Source organism: Mauremys reevesii, linkage group 1 (assembly GCF_016161935.1).
Source record: "Mauremys reevesii isolate NIE-2019 linkage group 1, ASM1616193v1, whole genome shotgun sequence".
NCBI lineage: Eukaryota > Metazoa > Chordata > Testudines > Geoemydidae > Mauremys > Mauremys reevesii.
In genome coordinates, this window is record NC_052623.1 from 48,637,000 (window position 1) to 48,657,527 (window position 20,528).

Consider the following 20,528-nt stretch of genomic DNA (forward strand, 5'->3'; position numbering starts at 1 on the left):
CCCTCCTGCACCCCAAACTCCTCACTGATGGCCCCACCCCAGAGCCCACACCCCCAGCTGGAGCCCTCACACCCCTGTGCCCCAACCCTCTGCCCCAGCCCTGAGCCCCCTCTCACACTCCGAACCCCTTGGCCCCACCCCCACCCAAGGCCAGCTTTAAGCCTATTCCCCGGAATGGGGCCCCGCGCCTGCACCAAAGAGGGCCCCACGCCTTAGGTGTCTTTTTTATTTTTTTACTCACCTGGTGGCGGGGGGTGGGTGTCTTCGGGTCTTCGGTGGCATTTCGGAGGCAGGGGGTCCTTCAGTGCTGCGGAAGACCCGGAGCGGACCCCCCGCCGCTGAAGTGCCGCCAAAGCCCCAGACCGCCGCCGGGTTTTCAAATCGGGCCCTGCCGTTCGTAAAGCCGGCCCTGCCCCCACCACATGAATTTTGTTATGTGCACCGATATGAAGGTGATGTGTCACACATCACCTCCATATTGGTACATATAACAAACTTAATTCCGCACACGGGTGTGAAGAATTAGGGGGAACACTGAACCCAGGTCCTCTAGTTCCAGAACTCACAGGCCTCTACCACTTAAGGTAAAGACTGTCCATTGAAGTCAATAGAGCTACACCATTTTACACTAGCTGATGATCCAGCTCATGCACCAGTTAGCAGTCACCCATAGAAATACCTTTATGTTCTATGTTGCCAAAGAAGCCACGGTGCATACATACACATAAGACATATTTCTTAACAGAAGACAACTGTCATTTTTCAGTGAAGTTGATACCTTTGGCCATCTAAGCGCAAGTTTCCAATGAAGTCATAGAGGTGACGGTTGGGTCCTTCACATTCTATCTTCCCAGACACTTTCATCAAGTCTTCTCTCGACTGCAGACTAGCAGTTTGAGTCAACCCCTGCAAGAGACCAAGCCAGAGGAGATGCCTGTCAAATCAACTTTCCTTGTTAGTTTAATTTTCCACATGTTGTTCTATAATTTGTCCCAACAAATGAGAGACAGAGGCATAGCTTAGTACATTGACTTAGTACTCGAGCTGCTTCTGCTGCTTATGGGATTCAGGGGCTCTGTAAGCCCCACAGAAATTGTTTACTTAATAAGGACCAGATTTTGCCCTAGCTTGCATGGTCGCTCAAGGCAGTAAAGTGGCATAAGGCACCTCCTTACTAGCTTGTGCCAGCTGCCTCTACAACCATCCATAGTGCTGGATGGAAAACAGGCTTCACAGAGCTGTTACACTCCCCCACTTGGCACACGTGGGCATGAGGGAGCGGGAAGAAACAAGGAATGAGAGCAGCTTTGGTTCTGCCCTCCTCCCACATGGGGCAATGTAGCTTCTTGACACATGTATGCTAAGTCACACACTCCCTCCTGGGCTGCTCCTGGAGCAGTACAACCATGCTCTGCCCTTGCTCAGGGGTGATTGCTAACTCACCACAGATTAATAGATTCCAAGGCCAGAAGGGATCATTGTTATCTAGTCTGCCCCCCTGTATAGCACAAGCTATAGAACTTCCCCAAAATAATTCCTAGAGCATCTCTTTCATGAACACATCCAATTTTGACTTAAATTGCATCCAGCTCCTTTGCAGCTCCCCCATCCTATTGCACTCAGTGCAGACTGCACGCGCAGCCAAGAATTTAACCCAATGTATTAGTTTATTGGGAGGGCAGTATAAAATTTATCATATGTATCACCATACTCAAACAGGCAATTTTCTGAAATTTAGAAACCACATGCCTGATTCTTCACTGCTTTTTACCTAGTGTCATAAGTTACCCTCGAGCGAAGGGAGTGGAAAGTGAGTGTAAATCACTGCCATAAACCCATTTTCCATCTTGTTTGCTCATGTGAGACTCCATGTTGTAAGGCAGTTGGAGAATCAGGTCCACATTTTTTAAATGCAGTGACCCATATATAAATAAAATCTGCAGAGGATTCCGCTCCAGACTACTGTCCTTGGTATCAGACTGTAGATACAATCACATTTTCTCAAACAAAATTAAAATGGAGGCAAATATAAATGTTTTCAAATATGAATTGTAAGTTGCAATGGCATTATTATGATGCATTTTGTACAAGATGGGTCACGTGAGCTGTCATTGGAAAAGTTATGATTTGCTAAATATGATTATCATATTTGTATGCACGTATCATTTTTGTATCAGAAGTTATGAATATTGACTGCGTATCTGTATTTCACATGTAATCACACCTGGGTGACACCCACTAGGCAAAATGCCTATTCAAGGTAATGGGCCATTAGGAAAAACAATAGGCTTTAGGAGAAGCTTATGCTCCACCTGGTGAGCCTTCCTGAGAATGCTCCAGACAGCCTGTAAGTAATGGCTGCTATGACTCAGCAAGGTATGCAAGGGCATGTGACCAGGTCACATGACATAGAATTTCATCTTGGATACCAGTGTTTTTCCACAAATTGAGTTTGGGACAAAGGGTTCCTGCCATATGCTAAAGCTATATAAGGCGGGGAGTGACATCATCTGTTGTTCTTCACTCCCCCACAACTGAACACCTAAAAGAAGTTCCTAAGCAAAAGGACTTGGAACTGGGGTGGGGATCCGAAGCAAGTGCAGCTTGTGCCTTGAGAACCTGCAAGCCTGCTTGTACCATCAGTCAGGGTGAGAGATTGTTAATTCATATCCTATACTTCTAGTACAGGGGTAGGCAACCTATGGCACACGTGCCAAAGGCGGCACGCGAGCTGATTTTCAGTGGCACTCACACTGTCCGGCTCCTGGCCACCGGTCCGGGGGACTCTGCATTTTAATTTAATTTTAAATGAAGCTTTTTATACATTTTAAAAACCTTATTTATTTTAGTTATATATTATAGACTTATAGAAAGAAACCTTCTAAAAACGTTAAAATGCATTACTGGCACACGAAACCTTAAATTAAAGTGAATAAATGAAAACTCGGCACAGCACTTCTGAAAGGTTGCCGACTCCTGTTCTAGTATGTTAAATTTAGTTTGAGGTTTTGTTTATTTACTAGGTAAGCTGCTTTGATCTGTTTGCTATCACTTAAAATCTACCTTTTGTAGTTAATAAACTTGTCTTTCCTTTAAAGTCAGTGACTTTGAATGAAGTGCTTTGAAATCTTAGCTCAAGGGGCAAAGGCTGTTGCATTTCCTCTCCCCAATGAGGGGGAGCCAAACTGGAAAATCAATTCATACTGGTCAGGGTTTTGACCAGGGCAGGACGGTACAGCCCTGGGGTCCTAGGCTGGGAAGCTGGTGGTTATTTTGGCTGTAGCCTCTCTATTGTTGGTTCATGCAGTGGGTGGTCAGCCTCCATGTAACTGCAGCTGGGTGCATCCCTGCCTGTGTGAATGCTGGTGGAAGTGTAGGACCAGTAGTGGGTCTGCAGCTTGTCACAGCAGCACAGGGTGAGAGAGAGCCCAGGTTGGTGAGTCAGAGGGCTCAGTGGTATCTCAGTTCCAGGTGGCACCCCGGGAGGAACACATTACATCCTGCACCTCTTATAAATGAAGAGCAGTGTCAACAAAACTGGGTCTCTACTTTGGGCAGCTAAATTCCAACTCTGACCACAAGCATAGTGTGTAATAATCAAATCGTGGTATTTCAAATATACTTGTCATGGCTTATTGTGCTTGAAACCCAGCACTTTCCTACCTTTGATAGTTCCTTTAGTAAACCATAATGGTTTCTTTGATTTGTTAAGCATCTGGCAGTGAAGTACACAGGTTTCCAAGTGCTGCTTTGATACTGTCAGGGGTATACTGCAATCACATGCAATTGCATCTTAATGTGCTCAATGCCCTGATTCTCCTCGCACACTAGTTTTAGATTTGAGCAGCTGCAGTGACTAAATGGAGTTACTCCCAATTGACACCGGGGTAAGTAAGAGGAGAATCTCTAACTCTCCTTCTCTGATAACTTTACATTTCCCAAACATTTAAAATACAAACTTATTCTCTCACCTCTAAACATTCTCTTATATTTTACAGATATATTTGCATAAAATAAAATGTGTCCTTCTGGGTGAAGTTTATCATGGGCACAACATGACTGACGCCCCCGGTACAGGACAGCCACTGTATCCATGCTGCACAAGCTATGGAGAGGGCATGTAAAGGGACACCGCGCTCCAAGGGTTCTGCATCAGCTCTGATAAACCACTGCAGGGGATGTTGGGGATGGGCAGGAGGATGGTGGGAGCTTGGCCTCTGTCTCTGTGATTATGGGGATCCCCTTAAGTAGGATGTGCATAAGAGTCTCAGTTAATTCTTTTTACTCACACAAAAGTACCAATCTCAGCTCCATGCTGTTCCCCACCCAAAGACTGAGGTGCTCACACTAAGGAGTCGGACAAAGCATGGGTAAATACACAGGCCCTGATTCACCCTACACCTCTCTGGCAGCGTAAAGGAGCCTTGAAATGGATACATCTAATTCACACTCTTTAACGGTCTATTTACGCTGCCGGGGTGGTATAAGGCAGCCTCAGTGTAAATGAGAATCAGGCCCATACGCTTTGCAACATGACCTGAAGGTCATCAAATGCAGGTCCTGTCAGATCAAGAGAGAGTAAATTCATGTTGAAAGCACTTAACAAGCATGTAATTACAGCAGCCCTGGGAATAATACTGCTGTTATTAGAGCAGAGTAGAAAGTGAGGCAGAGAAGTTAAATATTTTTTTGAAGGCCACACTAGACATAAGCTTCATAGCCAGGATCTTCCTGATGTCCATTCCCATGTTTAAATCCATAGGAACACGCCTCTCTTTAATTTAGTCTCTCAACAAATCTGTATAGCAATTATTACCACCTCCATTCAACAGATGCAGAAACTGGCCGCGAGAGCCTAAGTAACTAGTCAAGAGCTATACAGCTGCATTTAGAATCCAGATCTCCTCACACCCAAGTCTCTTTCCTAACTGCTAAACAGGACTTCCTTGTTAACATTATACACTAACAAAATAAATGTGATTTTACCTGTCGTATTTTAAGATTAGTCTCCCCATCAAGATTAGATGTTTCAATATAGCACATTGCCTGAGGTTCACTGCAGGAAGCACATTAAAATTTTCATGGTTAAACATTTTATAAAACAATTACATTGAGCCTTACTTGTGCTTTGAAAGTACCCAACTATAACTATTCTCGGTACATTATATGGCAAAAAGTTAAATTCTGAGGGTGAATGGCAGAGTGCCATTTTTAAAAAATCCCTTTTAAAATTACTTCACTTAAAAATGACTTAAATGATTTCTTAAAAGAACACTTCTATCTGAATCAGTACAGATGCTATCCAGCAAAAACAAGGAGCTGTAACATAAGTACACATCATTATTAAAGAACAAATATTAAAGAACCTCTGCTTCAATTCTTCACATTATTTAATAACTCAACTGTTTCACTTTTGACAAGTTCTCCTTCTAGAATTTTTCTTCCCCAGATTTGTTGAGCAAGAATGCTAGAAAATCATAGCAACATTAAAACGGGAGATTTTCAAAGTACTGAGGGCAGTTAGGCACCAGCTCCCATCATATTTTTTTCCCCATAGAGCCAAATCTGGCTATAGGTTGCTCATACAACCCACCAAAAAGCCTGGGCTGTAAGGACAGCGGAAGATGTTAATGTTCCACCTCCCTGATTCTAGTTCCCCCCAAACTTGCAGAGGCTACTCTGCAGGTGTCCTGTGGTTGAAGCCACAAAGAGGTATTCTGGAACCAGGGTTAGACTCAAGGGGTGTGTTCTACTAGAGTGTTTGTGCCCTTACATCCCCACACAACCCTGTCTTACAGAAATTACTCCTCTTTCTGGCTGGAATAGTCTGTCCGAGGAGTATTAGAATCTTGCCCAGAGTTTGTACTCACTTATCATGCCCTGTAGTTCATAAATTCATAGATTTCAAGGCCTGAAGGGACCACTATGACCATCTGATCTCCTTTATAGCACAAGCCACAGAACTCCTCCAAAATAATTCCTAGAGTGTATCTTTTAAAAAGACATCCTCACTTATGGCTATGTATCACATTCACTGCCTACTTGGACCCAGATACGCGCTTCATCTTCCAGTTTTTGCAGACTACTTTCTATACATTGAGATGCTGTTCTATACCTCCTGAAGCAATCAGATTTAAATTAACCCTTGTATTGCTGCCATTTTCCTGACTGACAGACACCTGAATGCCAGACAGATGCAGGTATGCAGATCTAGCCATATACACAGATATATATATGGTCTACAGAGAAATAAATTTTCTTTTAGAAGTCAGACAGCAATGGGAGCTGGCACACAGGTTCCCAGCTTCTCACATATGGGCAAACTAAGATCAAATACAATGGATGCTACAGACTCTAATACAGGAACTCCTCACTTAGTGTTGTAGTTATGTTTCTGAAAAATGCAACTTTAAGTGAAACGATGTTAAGAGAATCTAATTTCCCCATAAGAATTAATGTAAATGAGGGGGTTAGGTTCCAGGGAAAATTTTTTTCACCAGACAAAACACTATATATGTGTGTGTGTATATATATATATACACACACACACACACAGAGTATGAATTTTAAACAATTTAATACTGGTACACAGTGATGATGATTGTGAAGCTTGGTTGAGGTGGAGGAGTCAGAGGGTGGGATATTTCCCAGGGACTGCCTCACTGCTAAATGAACTAGCAATTGACTGAGCCTTAAAGGGTTAACTCTCAAACTCTAGGAGGCAGCAGGAAAGGAGGGAGGGCAAACAGAAACACACACCCTGTGTGTGAGAGAAAAAAATGAGCATTTCCCCTTTAAGTAGCTGACCCCAGGCTTAAGTACACTTCCTTGTTAATTAAATCAGCTTGCTGAGACCTCCTGAGACCGCAGCTACTGCCTAGAAGCTCCCTCTGTTGTGTGTCCCCCCTGCTCTATAGAAGATGGGGTAAGTGGGATGCAGGAGCAGGGGGGAGGGGGAGACACCCTTACATTAGCCCTCCTCTTCCCCACTCGCCCTGTACAGCAAGCAGGAGTCTCTGGGAGCAGCTCTAAGGCAGAGGGCAGGAGTAGCACATGGCAGTGGGGGAAGGGACACAGCTGAACTGCAGGCAGCTGCTGCACAGAGAACTTAGGGGAGCTGATAGGGAGGCTGCTGGTCCACCCTGGTTCTAACCACCCACCAGCTAGCTGCAATGGGCTGCTCTTCCTGCAAGCAGTAGACAAAACAGGCAGCTGCCGAAGATGTTAGAAGGGAGCATTTCACAACTTTAAACAAGCATGTTCCCTAATTGATCAGCAACTTAACATCAAAATGATATTAACCAGGATGACTTTAAGTAAGGAGTTACTGTACATAAACCACTATGGTCAATATTTTTGGTTGTATTATAAACAGCAAATTCACTGTAATCTAGATCGTGGATCAGAAGCAACACTTGTATCACAGGCCAAGAAAGTTTTACACACAGCTCTTCACATAGAATATCAGGGTTAGAAGGGACCTCAGGAGATGATCTAGTCCAACCCCCCGCTCAAAGCAGGACCAATCCCCAATTTTTGGCCCAGATCCCTAAATGGCCCCCTTAAGGATTGGTTGGGTGTAGTAGGCCAATGCTCAAACCACTAAGCTATCCCTCCCCCTTCATCTGTAGAGGTAGCTGAAAATGCCTCTTATACCCAGTGCAAATGAGATCCAACTATGATCTTTAATTGCTTTTAGTCTTTTTTTTTCTGCCTTAAGAATTTCTGCTTTCTGTAAGATCCCTTGATGTCATCTTTATGTGAATAATCAAAATAATAGACAATGACTCCTTAATTTATTTTTATCAGTCAAAACAATATACCTGTACACACATGGCACACAATACCTTAATACAGCACATACCATATACAAATCAAACAATCCATCCTTGCAGAGCATGCAAAGCTTTCTGGTGAACTGAGGGCTATTTTATTATTATTATTATTACCATCACAAAGAAGCGTTATGTACATAACAAAGCTACCATGGTAAAAGCAAAACCACAACAGAAATGGCCAGTACTAAAAGCAAAGCATTTTGTAAATTAAACAGCATATGCAGGACCAAATTATGCCCTCAACTATATCAGTGTAACCTCACTGACATCAGTGGCGTTATTGGGGTGGTACTGACGGAATAATTTGGCCCGTGTAGCTTAAGAACTAAACCCCAATGAAGCAGGTAAGTGGGAAAGAAAGTTTAAATATAAAATGTTGGGGGAGAAATCCCAAAATCCCTCAAAGCTGGAAATTGCCATTCTGATTAGAGTGTGGTTGTATCCCCTACCTGCACTTAAATTTGGGAGTCATCTGGCTAGTAATAAATAATCAATAATAATTTTGGGCTTTTATTTAAATAAATCTTATTTTTAAATTTTGACCTAAATCCTAGAACCAACTAGGTATCTGAGGTACCTCAGATTTTGGGTGCTCAACCTGAGTCATGAGTAAAGGGACAATATTTTTCAGACTTACTGAGCACCCTCAGGACAACTGATGGAATTTCAGTTGGGCACCCTAAAACTGCAGCACCCCAAAACTCTAGTCACTTTTACAATTTCAGATCTTCATTTTTACCTTTTGCTATCTATCTCCACCAGAGACACTGCTTCTCTTGGTGACACAAGAATGAGACAGTAAGTGAGGGCAGGGCAGGAAATGTAGGCCAATAGCTCAGAAAAGACATTTCTCAGAAGGTTAGTCATCTGTTTCTCTCTCCAGGAGGGAATTTCAGGGCCTGGGGATCAGGGTGACCCGTGGCCATTGCTAGTTAGAGAAAAGGAGAACTCCCACAAGATCCCTGGTTTGATGTTTGGGTGGTGAAGATAAGACCTGCAGTCCTAGGTTTGTCTTCAAATTATAACTCAAATGTTGCTCCTAACTCAAGTGTGGTGGTGCTTTTAAACACAAGTTGGCTGGCTCATCAGGGGGTACAGTCTAAAACTTCAGAGAGCGCAACTCAGCAGATGCTAGCATGACCACTCTAGAGTGTGGCCCAAGCTAGTTCCACTTGAGTGCTGACAGTCCTCCAATGCCTTCTCACAATCCTCTCCCATGCAGGACTGGCTTTAGGCCAATTCGCACGATTCCCCGGAATCGGGCCCGGCGCCTTTTAAAATGTTACTCATCCGGCGGCACTCCGTGGGGTCTTTGGCAGCATTTCGGCGGCGGGCCCTTCAGTCGCTCTGGGTCTTCGGCAGCAGGTCCTTGAGTGCCCCCGAAGACCTGGAGCGCTGCCAGGTAGGTACGAATCGGGCCCCGCACTTGCTAAAGCCGGCCCTGCTCCCATGCACAAGTTCTCCCATAATTTACTAAGAAAGAATTTACAGAGCAGCTCATCTAACTGCAGTGCAAAGACCCATGAGATATGGCCCCAGAAGTCCCAGGGCTTGTCTACATGTACAGTGCTGCGGCACTTAGTGAAGATGCTACCGGTACCAAAAGAAGAGTTTCTCCCATCAGCGTAGGTGCTCCACCTCTCCGAGAGGTGGTAGCTATGTCAACAAGAGAAGCCCTGGCACTGTCTACACCAGGGGTTAAGTTGGTCTAACTAGGTTGCTATGGGGTGTGGATAAGTTTGTAGTGTAGACTAAACTTTAGTGACACACATGAATAAGTGAAGCACTAGAGCAGTGGACATAGTAGCTCAAATGTTATTCTGCAGTGTGACTGCTTTCTCTCAAGCAAGGCTAACTCAAGAGAAGTAACTTGAGCATACATAACTCCAGTTAACTCTGCAGTGGAAGAAGGCAGCACAAGTACTTGGGGGCAGGGCACCAAGTGTAGGGGGAACTTGCTGGAATTTTTTTCAGTTGAATTAATACAAGGAAATAAAACTAAAGACAAGTTCTTTTGATCACCACCAAAAATCACGTAGCTGCAAAATCCTCTGAAGGCTTGTCTTCACTGTTAAAAAGGGTGTATTTTATACCTTGGGGATGAGTAACATACAGGAGCAGTCCTGAGGTAAAAAACACAGTGAGGACAAGTTATATCATGAGCTGAACAGCTCTACACCCCCCTTGTCCTCAGTGAATTTACCTCACGATAAAACTAAAGTGTTGGGTCTTTCCTGTGTTTTTACCTCAGGACAGCTTGTGCTTCCCAGTTGCAATTTTTTTTACCTCAGTGTCCTTTTTTTTTTTTTAAAGCAGTGAAGACCTTTTAGAAGTGAGAGGCCTTTCAAAAATCACTGAGCAATTTGACTGCACTCAGCTTTTGTCATACCAAATCCCCTCCCTACAAATCTGACAGAGTCAATTTCCCAAAATGCTAGTTAGCTCAGTTTCAAGCACCACCAATTTGAACACCATCTTACCTGGCTGCTCTTGAGAAGTTATTCACAATGCAAATGAAATGAGAGTGTGACTGGATAGGATCATTTCTTTCCCTGATGAGGCAAATGTATCTTTTTGATATAGAAATGTTGTTATCCAGTTCACACTGCGAGGAAGAGAGGGGATTGGCATCTAAGATCTTTAAGTTTACACTTCCTAATGATAAAAATAATTTCTTTAAAACCTCAGTTCAGCAGAAGCATCATGTCACACCCACTCAGTATATCTGACCTGGAAGATACAATGATCATGTCTGCTGGAAGATGCTGCCCATTGGTGACCTTCACAATGTCTCCTACTGCCACCTGTTGATACAGGGGCAGGAGTGCAGCAGCAGGGAAGAAGAGAAAATGAACACAAATTGTTCATCCGGATTATTAATTTGTTAACTAGTCCCTTCACAAAGAGAGGAAGAGTTCTGTATTTTACAAAGAACATCTACAGTGATGCTTTGAATTCAGTCTGGTTATATTCCATTGAGAAGATAGAAGTTCAACATCAGGGCTCATTTCACACATTTAATGAAGGGAAACAGTGTCCACCACAGACAAAAAATACATAACTTCAGAAGTAAGTTTCAAGTCTCAGTTTTTCCTTACTTTAAATAAGGTAACTAAGCCCCTCCTTATCACTCCTTCCACTGCCTGAACTAGCTTGTCTGTACACAGTGGCTCTTCTTGACAGCTGATAAGAGATACTTTCCCAGGTGACATAAGTTTTCTTATCTTTGCTTTTGTCTCTACCTCATCTGTTTAATGTATTATCTGTTTTACTCTTCCTCTGACTTCTTCTCCTCCCTTTTCTTTCTTGGTTCCATGTTTTCTCACTACTCACCAGCTCGCTAGTCTCCTCTTACTTGAACTCTTCTCACATTAGGTGCTTTTCATCTTAAGCACTTGTAGCATTAAACATCAGCAGGTGCTCTAGTATGTAGCAACACAAACTAGGGGTAGATGCTTTGAACGCTATCAGCAACTGTGTTTCACTTCTCACATGTCACCTGATTAGATGCTCCGTGGCCTGTTCCTAGAGATGCTGAGCACCCACAACTCTCATTACCTTCCATGGGAGTTGAAGGTGCTCAACAGCTCTCATGTCTAGACACAATGGAATCATTTAGGAGCCCGCACATCATCTGTCCTTGTTCATACAAATTATGAACTGCTGACTTGAGATTGAACATCAAGACATAATCCTAATGCCAAAATGGACTCTGAAAAGTCAAGCAGTGTCCAAAAGTAGATGGCAAGTTTGTTTGTTATAACAGTAAACTTCATTGGAGAATTCAAGCCTGACCCTGTTCCCACTGAAGTAAAATTCTCAGGGACCTCAATGGTAGCAAGATCAGGTCTAATAACTTCTAATAAACCAGCTCTGATATTTTAAACAGGTGATATGCTAAACACAGCTGAGTAATTATGACAAAATAATGGATAAACTGGAATCCTTGTGACTCAAAATGAAACACATATAGTCAAGAATCTTTGTTTAAATGTGAAGACTGTAACACAATGTGAAAACATTCCATATTCAGCCTTATGTGACATCTCTAATTCACAATCCGGTAGAAAAATTAAGAGATAGTGGCACATCTCAGCATCAGCTTTACATTTCCTGGGATTCATTGGTTTTCATCAGAACCTTACTGTTGTTTAAATATAATTTTATGGGTTTAATTTCCCGATTTGGTTTTCAAAGTCCTTCTCAGAAAGTTACAAGGGATGTACATTATTTATCACTTACCAGAATGAAGCTCAAAAAGCTATTTTGGACTTTCTGGTAAATATAGATTTATAATAAATTCTCTAAGAGCCACAGGCCTGACCTGAAAAATCTGTACTCACATGAGTAACCTCGTTAAATACAATCAGAGTATTCACCTGGGGTTAAATTCACAATTGTGCAGAGGGTAAGAACCAGGCTTATGCACCACTGAAGTCCCACTTAAATCCTAAAAAAAATGAGTTTAAGTGGGATTTATGTATCCGTGCATAGGCCTTGTGCTGGCTCTCTCTTCACAGGGGTTTGTTATACCTGTACAGATCATCCTTGTGATTGAGGGTTTCTAGAACCTGGTCTCAAAAAATATTAACTTCTTATAGGGAAAAGTTCTCATTGGTAATTTCTGGGGCCCAATCAAAGTTAAATAAGTCTTTAAATAAGGCCCAGATCCTTGAAGGTATTTAGACTCCTAACTTCCAAAGCCTAAATACCTTTGAAGATCTGGGCCTAAGACTTCGGAGAAAAAAATTCCCATAGATCTGCGGGGAACATATAAAGTTGTTAAAAACAATATTAATATAGTTGTGCCATTGCAGTCAAACTAATTTAACTTTTATTGGAATAAAAGCAATGTGCTTCAGAGGAGCAAACAGCACAGGGGTCTAGTCTCTATGGTAATAGAATATTTAATTGCTATTATAAAAGTAACAAATGGACAACTGTTATTCGAAAAACAGATGAATGGGACACAATTTTGGGGCCCAGATCTGAGAGCTCTGCATTGCTACCACAGTGCAAAGCAGCCACAAAAAAGCTGCCCTAAACAGGCAGCCAAGGATTCCCCCAACACAGGGGACTCGTTAGGCATTGTAAATCCAGTGTCATTGGCTCTGCCCCATCCTAGAATCATTCCATCAAAAGTAATTCTTTTTCAAAACATTTTAAAAAAATTTTTTTACCTCTTTCCACATAATGGTTTGCCACATTCCATTTCTTAAAACTGAAATAAAAATCATCAACTTTAATTAATTTTTATTTATTACAATGCATATCAAAGATCAACATGACTTATGCTATCCAAACAACTTAAAGTACAGGAAGTATATATGCCAAATTAACTCATGTGCAGGGATACAATCCTAAATATTTTTCAGAAGTTGAGATCAAATTTCAGCCTCAGATGTGTGCGAGTGCATACATGAATCAGAGTCAGGCATACATGTTCCAGGGCAGAATATGGCCCTCAGTACATTGATACCAGTCAGCTCTGTGTTCTTGGGGAACCAGGGTGCAGTATCCAGCCTGACTCATGAAAGAAACATGCACACACCCCAGCCTCTGCTTAAACCAAAACCCATCAGAGGAAAAAATTTGCAGAGAGCAGTGAAGGGCATTGGAAGACAGACCTAGACCCCTTCTGACAAGGGTGACAAGATTAAGGCATCTCCATTAGCATACAGAATGAAGAACAGAGACAACTCCCCTAGCCTCATCTGCATGAAAGATCGGACAGGGAGACATCTCTATTTGCATACAGAATGGAGAAAGAGAACCGCACTGAACTCTGGGACCTGAAAAAGTAGGGAAGCACTGCAACATGGGAATCTCTGCTCCAGATTCTAATAAACCTATGCCTGCACACACCCAGTTCAGCAGTTATCAGACCAATTCTAGTAATGAATCCTTGATTGATATCCAAAATACGGAAGCAGCCTAGTTGGATTGTGAGCTCCCTGGAAGAAAACACCACCCATAGCCAAGAGTGATCAGCTCCTATTGTCTAGCCTAAAGAAAACCCTTGAGTCATCAGTTTAACCATAAACAAATCTAGTGTTCTCCCTTGAACCATTGTATTTTCTCTACAAAAATCCCTACTCACCTTCCAGTCAGTTTTCTGATGCTTAGATCCAAACTATGCATCAGTTCCACTGGGACTCCATATTCTCCTGACTGATCGTGCTGGGGACTCTGCCTGTCTTCTACCCTCAGGACCCTGAGCTACCACCATCACCTGGGAACCCCGACCAGTTCAAGCTTCAGGGAGCGGTGAGGTCCCCTTCTCTTTCTCTCTCTCTCTCTCTCTCTCGCTCTTTTCCTTTCTACCTTAGGTATTAACCTTTAATAATGTATGTTATGTTGGTTTAGTCCTCCTTGTGTAGTTATCACTATTATTCAACAAATAACTTATGGTTAAGTTGGTTGCTTCTCTCTCTCTTGCTGAACTTTACTCTTTTGTGTTTTTAGCTTCCCCCATTCACTCTACAGCAACGCTTCTTTTACCTAAGCTAAAGATCCCTGCAGCACCCAAAATACTGTGGGGTTTGCTCATCAAGTAGGTTACTGCCAGTACAATTGTGATGTGAGAGTCAAGATAGGGACATGCAGAATCTGGGATGCATAAGGGTAAGAGCTTGAAAGTGCTGCTTGACCCAGTCCATGGAGCCCAGGGGCATATAAAGAGAGGCAGCTTGAAAGTGCTGCTTCCTCCAGCCCAGTGAGTCCAAAGACATAGTCAGCTTGACAGTGCTGATTGACCCAGTCCGCTCAGACTTGCTCTGTTAATGTATGTGTGGGTGTGAGCGTGTTCATCTGGTTCTGGGGCTGGAGGAACCCAGCCCTAGGGAACCTAGGTCCTGCAAGATAGCTCCATTGGGAGGGGACTTGCAGAAGGAAGAAGTAGAGCTCCATATAAAAACACAAGTGACACAGGCAGTACATTGATAGAATTACAGACACCCCCCCCCAGAAGAGTAACCCGAATAAATGAGCATATCCCAAAGTAACGGGCAAATCTCATAACAAATTGGTGGAGAATGCGGGCAACAAGTGACCCTAATCACATGGTAATTGTTGAGTAGTTGCTTTGGAGTAGGGAAACTGAGACACAGACCTGAGTAAGCTCTCTTTCTTTTCCTTTTTCAGACCAAGCTCCTTTAGCAAGGTCTCTCTCTCATAGACTATTTGGTAACCTTCTGTTAAGAATTGTACTTAGAATACCTGTAGAACTGTGAAATAAGGAGTTAAGAGTAGTGTCTTCAAATTAAAGGTTTTAGAAAGAGCTGTTGGTGGGGATCATTAGTGAAATAAGGAAATAGAGATGGCTGAAAAAGACCTTTTTTCTGCTCGCTGGAGACAGGAGAAAACCAAAGGTTAGAGAGATGGGTAATGAAAAACGGGAAATGCCCCTGGGAAAGGGGGTATTTTAAGGGTGAGAATCCCCTGACTGAAGCTAGTCTGAGATGTGAACAGTATTGCACAACCTTTAAGCCACCTGGTAGTGCAAAGGATGCAGCTGCTGCATGGGCATTATTTTATGCATGTCTGGACATGGTTGAAATGGTAAATAGAGGGCAGGAACTAGAGCTTGAGAAAAAGCAGTTACAACAGCGTTTGAACAAATGTGAGACAGACGGGTGTTTACTGATAGCAGAAAAGCTCAGAATGGTGACTGTACTTAGGGATATACAAGAGGAGAGAGACAAGGCAAGCAGGAATGCAGAACAGTATAGGAAAGAGTTAACACACACAAAAGTTCTGTTAGAAGAAGCAAGAGCAGCAACTCGCTTCTTGGCAGAAGAGAACAGGGCAGCAAAGGCAGCAGCAGCAGACCATCAGGAGTGTGAGGCAAAGATTAGTAAATTGCGTGCCCAACTTAGTGCCCATAAGGGGGTAGTAGCAGCTGTAAGGTTGAGAGAGGATTGTGATTTGGAGCCCCCTGGGAAAATAAAGATCCCCCCGATGCTGTCCCCAAAAACCCATTTAACCCCAATTGGCCACACATGCATCATGTTGCCCCTGTTTCCACAAGGAAGGTTAAACACATAGTTGCAGGAGCTGATCTTCCCACAACAGAGCTGGTCACGGATGTAGTAAGGTTGTCTCCTAGTCAAGCCAAGGCTATTGCTGAGAGACTGCAGCCACTGAACCGTGACACAGCTGTTGCATGGCTGGCCCGTGTTTGGTAAATGTACCCCTCTACTGATGGCATGGACTTAACCCAATTGGCTCAGTTATGCACCTCTCCTTGTGATGCAGATGCTATAGGCATAGGCTCTTGGGAGCGGACTGCCACTGGACCCCGGGAATGGATGATAAGTGCTCTTAAAATATTACTGCCTGTGTCTTCCCTTAAGAAACTGTATATAATGGAAGAGCAGAAACCAGGAGAGGCCCCAGAAGCTTACCTAATTTGAAAGAAAATGCTGGCAGCTCTCTCTGATTCCTTACCCCAGACAGAAGAGAATGGGATTATCACTCTCCAGTAGCAGGGACATGAATTAGTACAGAGCACTTATGCAGGACTAAATTCTCAGATAAAATCCAGGACTGTGGATTTAGAACACCTAACCTGGAGTGAACTAGTGGCAAAAATCAAACAGGCAGATTTGCTGTGAGAAACTGGTGTCTTGAAAAGACAAGTCAGCAAAAAGACTACCTCAGAGCCTATGCAGGCTATCACATTTACAAACAATGGTCCTCACTCTGCCAGGCACCCTCTCAATCTTAATTCCCCTCTCTCCCACAACTCTGGGCAACACCAACCCAAGGAGACCCTTAGGAACATGATTTGGAAGGAGCTGCTGAATTTAGGGGAGGATATGGGAAAATACGAATGCCAGCCCCTCAGCATCCTGATTAATGCTTTGTCTCAGGTCATGCGGAAAACGGAGTTAATGCAGGGAGCTCACCCACAACCCACTGCCCCGATATGGAGTGCATCCCCCACGCCCACTCCCTGTCAAAGCCACTCCCTGCCCGCTCTTCTGAGTGGAGGGTCTGGGAGTCTGACGATCAGTAGGGGTGCCCAGTTCCCCAGGGGCCTCCCCAGCTGATCGCAAGACATCAGTGCAATGTATGGAGGAGACCCACTGTGAGGGCTACAGTGGGGAACCCAGAGATGTTAGCCCAATTGCTAGCGGATAGGCTCTCCGAAGGGAGACCCACCACTAAACAGGTTCAGGTCAACAGGTATGAGGGAGAATCTATCTCCCATGGTTTGTCTCTTGGGAGTGGCGATTTGCCTGTTAAGAAAGCCATCCCACTCTCCCAGTGTTTGTCTGTGAAAAGCCATGTGGTCTGTGACAAGGGGGAGGGAAGTTCAAACTGTTTGTCTAGTCAGAAAAGCAGTTTAGCTTCTGGGGGAGAAAATGTTCTGTCTGTTGTCTGTGGAACAGGCAGAAAGTTCCTCTGAGTTTATGATGACTGAGGATTTGTCAGTTGTGGCAGATGTGGTTCTGGACTCAACTAAAACCCAGGAAGGAAATGTTTCTAAGCCTGTGTCTGTTGCGGGTAATGACTTGCCCATGGAGGGAGCTACTCCAATCTCCAAAAGTTTGTTTGGGAACAAAGGGGAGGAAATTCCAAACCTTGTGAATGTTAAGAATGTCAGTTTATCTGTTGGAGGAGAGTTTGTGTCCAACTTTCTGTCTGAGGAGCAGACAGAATATGCCTCTCAGTTTATGCTGATTGAGGATATGTCAGTTGTCTCAGAAGTCGTTCTGGACTCAACTGAAACCCAGAAAGATGCTCAGAAAGATGTTTCTGTAGAGCAACCCCTACCTGAAAAGGGAAAAGGACAAAATTTCTGGGGGAAATGAATTGTTGCCTAAAAGTGCTCCTGAAGGAATAAAACCTCATGCTAGCTTTTGCAAGTAGTTTGCTGCAACTGAAGGGTGTGGAAGTGGGTTGACTGAGTTAGCTCAGAATGAACCATTGCCTGTAGCAAGCAACAGTGTAGGTGCTGAGGAATTTGGTTCAATTTCTAGCTGCCAAAGTTTCTCAACTGTGTATGAATCCACTGACTTTGTTTTAGAAAGATCCCAGTTGAAAGCCATCCCTACTAAAACCAACACTGCCTCTGTCACTGCTAAGCAGCTCTTTACACACACCTGGGATGGCCGCAGCTCTATTGTGAATCGGGTCAGCCCCAGTGTTTGTCAGATAGAAATCCTGAATGGGAAAAATGGAAAACCCTGGCGGAAATGTTTTCATTCTTCACAGCTCAAAGAATGGAAGGAAAAAGCACCTGACCCTCAAGACTGTCTTCTCCAGCCTGTCAGTCACCCTTTTTGGCCAGCAAGAAGGAACGGCTTTGAGACGTTGGAAAATACACATCGAGTGGGCTGGTCAGTGCCTACCCCGATGTTGAGACAGGAAAAAGCCAGGAAAGTCCTTGACTTATTATGGCCACCCTCACGTAGGTCACTGCTTCATGGTCACCCTGTAATATTGGTCCCAGTCTCTTCCAGTATATATGGGGGGAGTGTGGGAAGTTATTCTCTCTTATCTGCCCCCCTCACAGGTCTCATACACGAGCCATGACATTGCACTGGTGCACCAGCACCCTGCTGTTCATAAGTGTCTGGAGTCTGATGCTGTCCAGGCTCTATGTTGTACCTGTGATGAACCTCTGGAGGTGCTTGCCAGCTGGAGCCCAGGGAGTAAAATTGCTGTGCCACATGCATGGATTCTATGGGAATGGGAGTAACGCCCTGGCCCTGCAGCGTCGCTACTAGTTCTACACTGTTGGCAACTCCTCGGGTTGCCCCTGGGAAAGCATTGCCAATTGCATGCAGAGTGTCACTCAAATTTTGTTATGAAACTAAGACCACCCCCGACTCCATCCCATTCTTCCGTAAGCCATTGTGGTCTCGAATGGGATGCACACCATGAAACACACCTAGTGACAGCCTCCTGGGTGCTGGAAGGTGCAGAGTAGCCCTGGTTTCCTCTGCTGTTTGGGGAACAACCATGCCCCTATGTGTCATTATTGTCATTGGAACTCAGACACCTCCATTACCCGGAGATGAACTGCAGCTGTCTCTGGTCATGCCAGCAGGCAAGAATTTCACACGATTCCTTGTGAACTGGGAACCGCTGAACTGGGCTTTAGCTGGACATGACTTGATTCAGCAAGGTCCCCCAGACTGGGTAGTTTCATTAAAGGGCACATATTGTAACAAGCTCATGCCAACAATTTGGTTTAAATTCTATGGGCATATTGCCATTTCAGAGGGATTTCATGAGCCTGGTTGGTACAGAGTGGAATTGGGCCAACAAAAAAAAAATTTAAATTTCAACCCTCTGATCACAAACCTTGCTCCCCTCCGACATTTAAGTGCCCCAATTTCAGGACCCCATCTGTTGAAATTGGATCAACAAGAACATTTGGTTCTTCAACCTCAGACTTCTCTGAAGGAGGTTCAAATCCACTTAGAGGGTTAGTATCTCTCACATTGCACCTGCATGTGCTCCCTTGATTGGAACTAGCCATAAGGATTGGGATGAATGGGTAACCTGGGAATAAGTCTCAATGTTCCTTCGATGTTATCCCAGAAGAGGGGTCTGTTATTGTCTATGTTGGTAAAGCGTGTGTGTGTGTGTGTAAGGACAAGATGTAATATTGTATTAGTTAATGGATATGAAAATGATCATTCCTGAAACACATTATGTTGCAGGGGGGAGATTTGTTGTACATTACTGGGTAATGGCAAAGAAGTTTACAATGACTTAATCACACCAAATGATTTCTCTATCTAGAATGTTTTAATTCTTTTTTTTGCACTTCACTCATCCCAGAAAATGTATCTAGGAAGCCAACATAAGAAGCAAGCTATTACCTCCATGGGAGGGGAGGGGAGGAGGAGGTCAGGCCAAAAGGTACACACTGTATTCATAGGTTTAAAAAAAATTAAAATTCATGTCCCTTCTACCTCAAAACCAACCTCAATATAGCGCAACCTGATTTTCCTAAATTCATTTCACTGAAAATCCCAGTTAACCAAAAGTCACTTCTGTCATCGGAGGTTACACTAGCTAAAGGTCCACTCCTGCAGATCTCTATGGAGGTGGTGATTCAGTTTTACAGAGTTTTAAGTTCCACAGGGCTGAAACTAAACCCTTGTGCAGCTACTAAACCCCACAGGACTAGGTAGCTTAGCTTCAGGCTTCCTTGCCAGGGCATTCCTAAGTTCTCAGTGCTGATGTTAAATTCCTATAGCACTGAAGACCTCTGGGGTAGGCTTGAAGGTACTGATTATCCGAAGACTCACTTTTATGTAACTTTTTGAGTGTCCTCTATGAACTTAAAAAAAAAAGAGAGAGATCAAGGTTCTATTGTGTTGAGGAACAGACATCAACAGTAATGCAAACATGGTTATTAATAATTTTATTATAATTGTATATAGGTTTAGGTTATTACATACTTGCCTTCACCTTTAGTAAAGATAAGGAAATATTTCTATTAATTTCATACACATGATGAGTGAAGAATGATCATTTGCATACTTATTAAAAATTGATCTGGTTGCTAACTAAAATGTTCGAGCTAATTAAAAAAAATTCCTAGGAAAGCAGAGAATCATCACCAAAAGTGTCAAAGAGGGTGACATCTGTTTAGCCATGAAACCATATTTCTTGCTTCTAAATGTGTTTACACAGATTCTTTATCTCATGAAAACATTCTTAGGA

The 20,528-nt window shown here is 43.4% G+C and overlaps 1 protein-coding gene across 5 annotated transcripts in view; it reads right to left on the reverse strand.

Moving 5' to 3' along the window:
• ATP8A2 (ATPase phospholipid transporting 8A2) overlaps positions 1 to 20,528 on the reverse strand; it is a 541,088-nt gene that overhangs the window by 469,392 nt on the left and 51,168 nt on the right. For 2 of the 5 annotated variants that reach the window (XM_039520497.1, XM_039520499.1), the window contains 4 exons: positions 13,019 to 13,059; positions 10,569 to 10,642; positions 4,987 to 5,056; positions 779 to 906 (listed from right to left, as the gene is read on the reverse strand). In XM_039520497.1, the coding sequence (XP_039376431.1) occupies positions 779 to 906; positions 4,987 to 5,056; positions 10,569 to 10,642; positions 13,019 to 13,059 (313 nt within the window). Of the gene's footprint in view, positions 1 to 778; positions 907 to 4,986; positions 5,057 to 10,568; positions 10,643 to 13,018; positions 13,060 to 20,110; positions 20,143 to 20,528 lie in introns of all 5 variants that reach the window. The other 3 variants (XM_039520501.1, XM_039520500.1, XM_039520502.1) reach the window with 3 other exon arrangements.